The 6,000-nt window shown below is 42.1% G+C and overlaps 2 protein-coding genes across 4 annotated transcripts; both read right to left on the bottom strand.

Moving 5' to 3' along the window:
• On the bottom strand, window positions 1-2,437 carry LOC112176238 (protein CANDIDATE G-PROTEIN COUPLED RECEPTOR 7). Of its 3 annotated transcripts, none has more exons than XM_024314076.2 (2): window positions 931-2,437; window positions 1-210 (listed from the first exon to the last, which is right to left on the bottom strand). In XM_024314076.2, exon 1 carries the CDS (start codon window positions 2,281-2,283, stop codon window positions 964-966), a length of 1,320 nt encoding a protein of 439 aa, XP_024169844.1. In that variant the 5' UTR covers window positions 2,284-2,437; the 3' UTR covers window positions 1-210; window positions 931-963. The 3 variants fall into 3 exon arrangements, with proteins under 3 accessions (XP_024169844.1, XP_024169843.1, XP_024169845.1); XM_024314075.2 differs by lacking the exon at window positions 1-210 and adding an exon at window positions 389-658; XM_024314077.2 differs by lacking the exon at window positions 1-210 and adding an exon at window positions 389-655.
• A 219-nt stretch (window positions 2,438-2,656) lies between these two features.
• On the bottom strand, window positions 2,657-5,338 carry LOC112176237 (endoglucanase CX). The gene is made up of 7 exons (XM_024314074.2): window positions 5,034-5,338; window positions 4,692-4,901; window positions 4,188-4,388; window positions 4,022-4,114; window positions 3,770-3,931; window positions 3,556-3,667; window positions 2,657-3,365 (listed from the first exon to the last, which is right to left on the bottom strand). Exons 1-7 carry the CDS (start codon window positions 5,250-5,252, stop codon window positions 2,869-2,871), a joined length of 1,494 nt encoding a protein of 497 aa, XP_024169842.1. The 5' UTR covers window positions 5,253-5,338; the 3' UTR covers window positions 2,657-2,868.
• Between the last annotated feature and the right edge of the window lie 662 nt (window positions 5,339-6,000).

Here is a 6,000-nt window from a genome sequence, read left to right as displayed (position 1 = left end):
TGAAACAATATCTAATAGATATGCAGATTAATAAATGATGATAAGCCACACTAATAGCTAGATACTTACAACTGCAGATTCTATATAACTGACTAAACATAAAAAGGGAAAAGAACACACTTAGTCTTCTAGCAATGTACAATGACCAGAACTCACATTTTGTCTGCATTAATCCAGCAATTGGCTAGCAGATCTTCATACATGACGAACCTATAAAATAGAGTAATTTTAGTGCTATAGCTATCGACAAACCCAGTAATTTTAGAGTCACTCAAGTTACACAATATGATTTATCACAAACTGTTTCAATGATCAGTACAGAACAGTTAGCCGGACCAAAAGTGCAAGACAAAGAACACAATAAAGTGCTCCCTATGGTACACAAGAATACACAAGGAACCTTGATAAACTTTTTTTAATAGTAGTAATCCGCTCACAATTGATTATTTATCAATTGCACATTTAAGGGAGAGAAATTTGGCATTAAAGTATCTAAATACAGCACTCGCAGTCCCCATTTCCATTTGTGAAAACCTTATGACCCTGCCCAAGTGGTCATTTCTTATCTGAAGAAAAACATATTAAGGGTCTCTATACTTGATATCTTTCTGTTTTCATATATCGTTCCACCACGTGAAACTACACGACTACATACCTTCTGCAGCAAAAAATTACAAATATTACGTCAAACAAATAGATAGCTTCATCATGAAACCAAATTCGGTAGAACCAATGGGCCACCCTTTTTTCCAAAATTAATGCAGAAAATGATCTTTCAGTACTTACATATAATATCCAATTCACAGAAAAATTTATAAGGGTGTGATATTATCCTACTAACTCAATTTATAACATAAAACAGAAGGTAACATCACGATGACAACAACAAAGAAACACAATATATCCCACTGTAACTGTTGAAAATTCTACCTCATCCTTCAGCACCATCTTGTCTACTCTAAATCACAATTCAAACTCATCTTCAAGCTTCAGCTGCTCAGCTGCAGCCTCTTCCTCCTCATCATCGATCACAAAGTACGGATTGTGAGCCTCTGGCTTGAACTTGTAACCAGTAAACACATAGAAGGCCAGAGTAGCCAACTCGGCAGCCACCACACTGGTCCAAAGGTACCGATATGAAGTAATAGTCTCCAATGCATAAACCACAACCCTTGTAAAGTAAATGTAGCATATAACCACAATGTAGTACTGCCTGAACAGAGTCAGCTTCATCAAGTTCACAGCCGCCTTCCCATCAGTCCTTGCAGCCTCACGCAAGTTCTTGATAGACCACACAATCGGAAACAACACCGCGCAGCAGCACACCACATCTACAAGCAAAAACACCTGCTTCCAAGTAACCCAGTCGTGGCCGAAAGGCCCGGTCTCATCAATCACAACCTGGGCAATGTTGGCAACCACCTGTAGCGGAATCACAATCATCAAAACCTTCTTCTCCTTGTCCGCCAAGTATGGCTTCAAGAACGACCACCCGGTCCCAATCAAAACAATGAGAGTAAACAAAGTAATTCCCTTCAAGAAGCTGAAGATATAGAACAACACATCCCAGCCGTGAGCCGAACCGGTGCGTTTGATATACGACTTGTCCTCAGCCTCACAGAGCAAGTTCAGAGTCTTGAGGACCAGCACGGCGAGCATGAAGAAATGAATCCGGAACACGGTGAGTCGTTTCTTGTAGAGCACGAAAATCCAGAGCCCGACGAGAAGAATATAGGCCAGAGAGAAAACGAAGTAGATTCTCGGGAGAATAGTTTTACCGGCGGAGAGATAATCCCGGCGATCGCCGTTCTGCCCTTCGAGATTGTACATCACGGACTTGACCTCCATCGAAACCCTAAGCGGCTGGAGGCAGTTGGCGAAGAGAAGCGTGTACTGATAGGCGTCGGTCTCGGAGAACACGGTGGAGAAGCTGTCGCCGCCTTTGAGCTGGTCGAAGGTGTAGACGGGCTTGACGAGATTGGAGCGGAGGGCGCAGCCGATCTTGCCCTCCTCGAGCTGCTGGAACACGTGGATCCATGAGTCCAGGGTGCAGAGGAAGAAGCCGACCCGGGAGAGATCCGGATCCGGGCCGGGTTGCTGGGAGAGGGCGATCTTGGAGACGCTGAGCTCGAGGCGGCCTTTGTGTGTGAAGCCGAATTCGTCGAAGGGGATGATCGGACGCCAGTCGTCGCGGACCGACGAGGTGCGGATCTCGGCGGAGGAGAGAGAGAAGGCGGCGAAGAGAGTGAGGAGGAACAAGGAGGAGGAGAGGAGTCTGGACATGGTTGGATTTTAGATCTGAGGATTTTGAGAAATGGCTCAGATCTCTCGTTTTTTTTTTATTGTGATTAGAGCAGAGTCAGTCAGGAATGGCGACCCTTCAACGGAAATTTGGGTTTTTTTTGTGTGGAATTGTTTTTTGGTGGTCGTTGGAGAAGAAGAAGATGAAGAAGAATTTGGAGGTTTCGTTGGAACGACCGACTAAGTCTATGTGGTGAAATTACGGATTTAGACATGGTTCTTTGGGTTAAAGATGTAATTATTTAACTTTTTGTGATCGTTACGCTGGTTCATATGTATGTCACCTGAGATTCGTTAATATTAATTTTTCTTTTTGTATTTGGCCGTTGGAAGATTAGATAAGTAAATGAGCTGATTCATGTAGAACGTTAACATATAATAAAGGTTGATTTCTTCATGGTGGAAGTTACATTAATTTTCCAACATTTCGTATCTACTCTTTTACCATATGCCATGGTTCATGGATAATTTCATTGGCATAATCCTTGGACAGTGAATGTTACTTCATAGAGGTAATGGCTCTCTAACTCCTCACTTCTCCTTTGTTTTTGAAGTGAGAAATTGGAACTATTTTGGGTTGGTGTTGGCAGAGAAGAAAGCAAGAGCCCCAACAAATGGTGCATTGATGTAAGTGGCAGGCTCGGATTGCTGGTAGTTGTTCCGGTCATCCGCGAAGTTGTCTTTGTTGTCAGGTCCGCCAACTATGGCCCCAACAAGCACATTTGGATTTGGGGAACCAGAGTGGAAGTACTGAAATCCATCGTTGCAGGAAATGCGGCCTGGGTGTTCATGTACAGATGGCACAGAAGAACCCCTGTGGTGTACATGCTGTGGATACTTCTTCCCAAATCCCACCATGTATGACATCTTTGCCGGATTGTCACCAAGGATGTAGTCCACTTGCTTCTTTGCCTGTGCGATTAGGGTTTCGGCTGTGACAGCTGATGATCCACATGTTACTGCTACTCTGTTTGAACTAAGGTACTTTGCATATGTGAGGAGGAGGAGTGTTGTGGAAGTAACATACTGGAGATTGCTCTCACTTGCTTTGTACAAAAGTCCTCCTGCAAAGTAGATTTATTAGGTAATTTAATTTTGTTGTGTTGGTATTGTGCTTTTGTCCAAAATGACGTTTGTTGTATCAATATTGTACTTATGTCCAAAATGATGTTATTGTGTCAATATTGTGCTTATATCCAAAATAACGTCATTTCAGAGTCTTTAGTGTTGTATACTATATTACATATAGCTTACCAGGGGTATATTGGGCCTGAAAACTAGATGATCCTGGAATTAGAGAGCATATGTAGTTGTCTGAGTGTGCTTTGTATATCTGGAATTCTTCAGTGTTGGTCTCTAGAAAGCTCTGCACCAAAAAAAAAACCCCCAAATTGGACAATTGAAGTTTCGTGACCTCTAAGATTTTGCAGGATTTTGCTAGCTAGAGCTGAGTTTATGAGAGTAAAACCTTGGAAAGGAGGACCTTTGTTCCGGCTCGCTTGTCATCCCAACTAAAAGAGTAGTCATCATCATCAGCACCCAATGTGTGGCCATTGGACTTGATGTATGACAAGTATGAACTGTTCTTCGAGGCTCTATGAATCCAGGACGCGCCCCAAAGAAGCTCATCCTAGTTATAAATCAACAAAACCGGTATGATCAGAATCTTTAATGTGTCAAAATGACCAAACAACTACAAGCAAATTATCTCATTGCTTACTTGGTATCCGGAATATGAGCAGTAAAAAGGACAGACCACTGAGCCGAGGGAGTCACTGTAAGAACCTCTGTACTTGTCTGCAAAATCAAACACCTGCATGGTGATCAATGTTAATAACTTTCTTGAAAATGAAGTGTTGAATTCAGTTTTATTGTAGAGTGTTTACTTCCATAGCTGTGTGAAGCAATTTTCCGGAGTAAGAAGGGTCAGAGTCCTTGAAGACTATGGAAGCTGCAGCCAGTGCAGCAGCAGTTTCTGCTGCAACATCGGACCCTGGATTTTGAGTTGACACCTTGTAAACATTGCGCGGTGTATCCATATCTTCTGGCCTCTCCCAGCAGCTGTGGTCCATGTTTGGATCTGCCACCTGCAGCGGCAGAACATGTGACTAAGAGTAAGAGCTTATCTTCAATTTGATATACGAATGCAGTTACTGATCAGATGGCCTATTTTCCTAGCTTTTACTCTTGGTTTTCCATAGGTTCTTCTTCATTAACTGTGCAAGTGTATCTATCATGCTACTAAGTTTATTCATACATCTAATGTGTCCAGTGTTGCAACCTGTGACAAACTAAGGATTCAGGAAATACTGGTCAGTGTACAAATTTTGCAATTTCTGATGTGGGATTCCATATTCTTCAAAGTTAACGAAGCATTTTGTCTCGCTTACTTGGACATATAAGGTTCCTGGGGTTGTGGTGGCTGCCTTTAACAGATAATCTGTGCTCCACCGTACGGCAGCCTTGGCATTTTCAATCTGGTTAGGCATAGAGCTACCAAACTCAATAACACTCCATGCTAACAATGTAGTAGTGAAGGCCATTGGTAGCCCAAACTTGACATTATCTCCAGCATCATAGTAGCCGCCTACTAAATCCACCTGCAATTCGCATCAAAGTAACGCTAAAAGCTTAAGCCATTAAGAAATGAGCCAACAATGCATATCAAACTAGCTAACTTAATCATGTCATAAGTGACAAAAACATATAGTTCAAGGAACGAAAATTAGTACATGATAAGAGGAGCCATCAGACATGCCAGAATTGCCCCTCCAATTGAGCCTCTGGTTTGATGGCAACTTGCCAGACCTCTGGCCCTCGAAGAAGAGAATGGACTTGTCAAGAGCATCTGAGTAATCTTCAGTAGTGAAGGCAGAGCAGCCTAAGCTAAGTAAACAAAGAGTCAAGCATAGAAGTTGTGTCACTAAGGAAAATGTGGCAGCAGAAGCCATTAGTACTCAATCTTAATCCCTCAAGTCTCTAATGCTAGTAATGTAGCAAAGCAGTAGAGGTAGATGTGGGTTTGAAACCTGAGGAAGTAGAGACTGGAATTTATATAGGGAAGTTAGGGAGGTTGGTTAGTTCGTTGGTCATTGGTCACGGAATCAACTGCACCAAATCAGAGATGAAGGCTAATAGGACAAAAACACACCAAAACTTTATCCTCACTGTTGGGGCATACGAAACTGAAAGGTCTAAAAGTACAGACAAAAAGACGAGCATAAATCCCTCACATGTTTCAAAAATTTGGTCTCATTCTTTCTGAATGGGTTTAAGATCAAATTTTACTGTTAAGTCATATGACAAAAGTCTTGTAAAATGCGCAATTTACGTGAAGCTGAATTGGGGTTTTGGGGGTTTGAATTCATTGGTTGCCACAATTTAAGGTGAAAATGAGAATTGTCTGTGGCACCAAAGTCACGGATAGGAAAAGGGAATCACATGGGCCGCCAAAGCAAGCTTAAGAGATTGAAGGCTATGAATGAGGAAGAGGAAGTACATAGAAGAAGTATAAGAAACAAGAAAGGGAAAGAGGTGGAGTTGCACATGAACGGTTTTATTAGTTAAAGGAGGTCCAACTCCAAACAGTTCTTCCACAGACCATGTGATATACACAGACACAGTAGTTAAGCTAGAGACTCCAGATTGTAGTAGGGAAGAATTCTTGGAAATTTTTTAGGGTTGGAGAAAGCATCAAGC

This window comes from Rosa chinensis, chromosome 7 (genome assembly GCF_002994745.2).
Source record: "Rosa chinensis cultivar Old Blush chromosome 7, RchiOBHm-V2, whole genome shotgun sequence".
Taxonomy (NCBI): domain Eukaryota; kingdom Viridiplantae; phylum Streptophyta; class Magnoliopsida; order Rosales; family Rosaceae; genus Rosa; species Rosa chinensis.
This window is presented reverse-complemented; position numbering and strand designations above follow the sequence as displayed.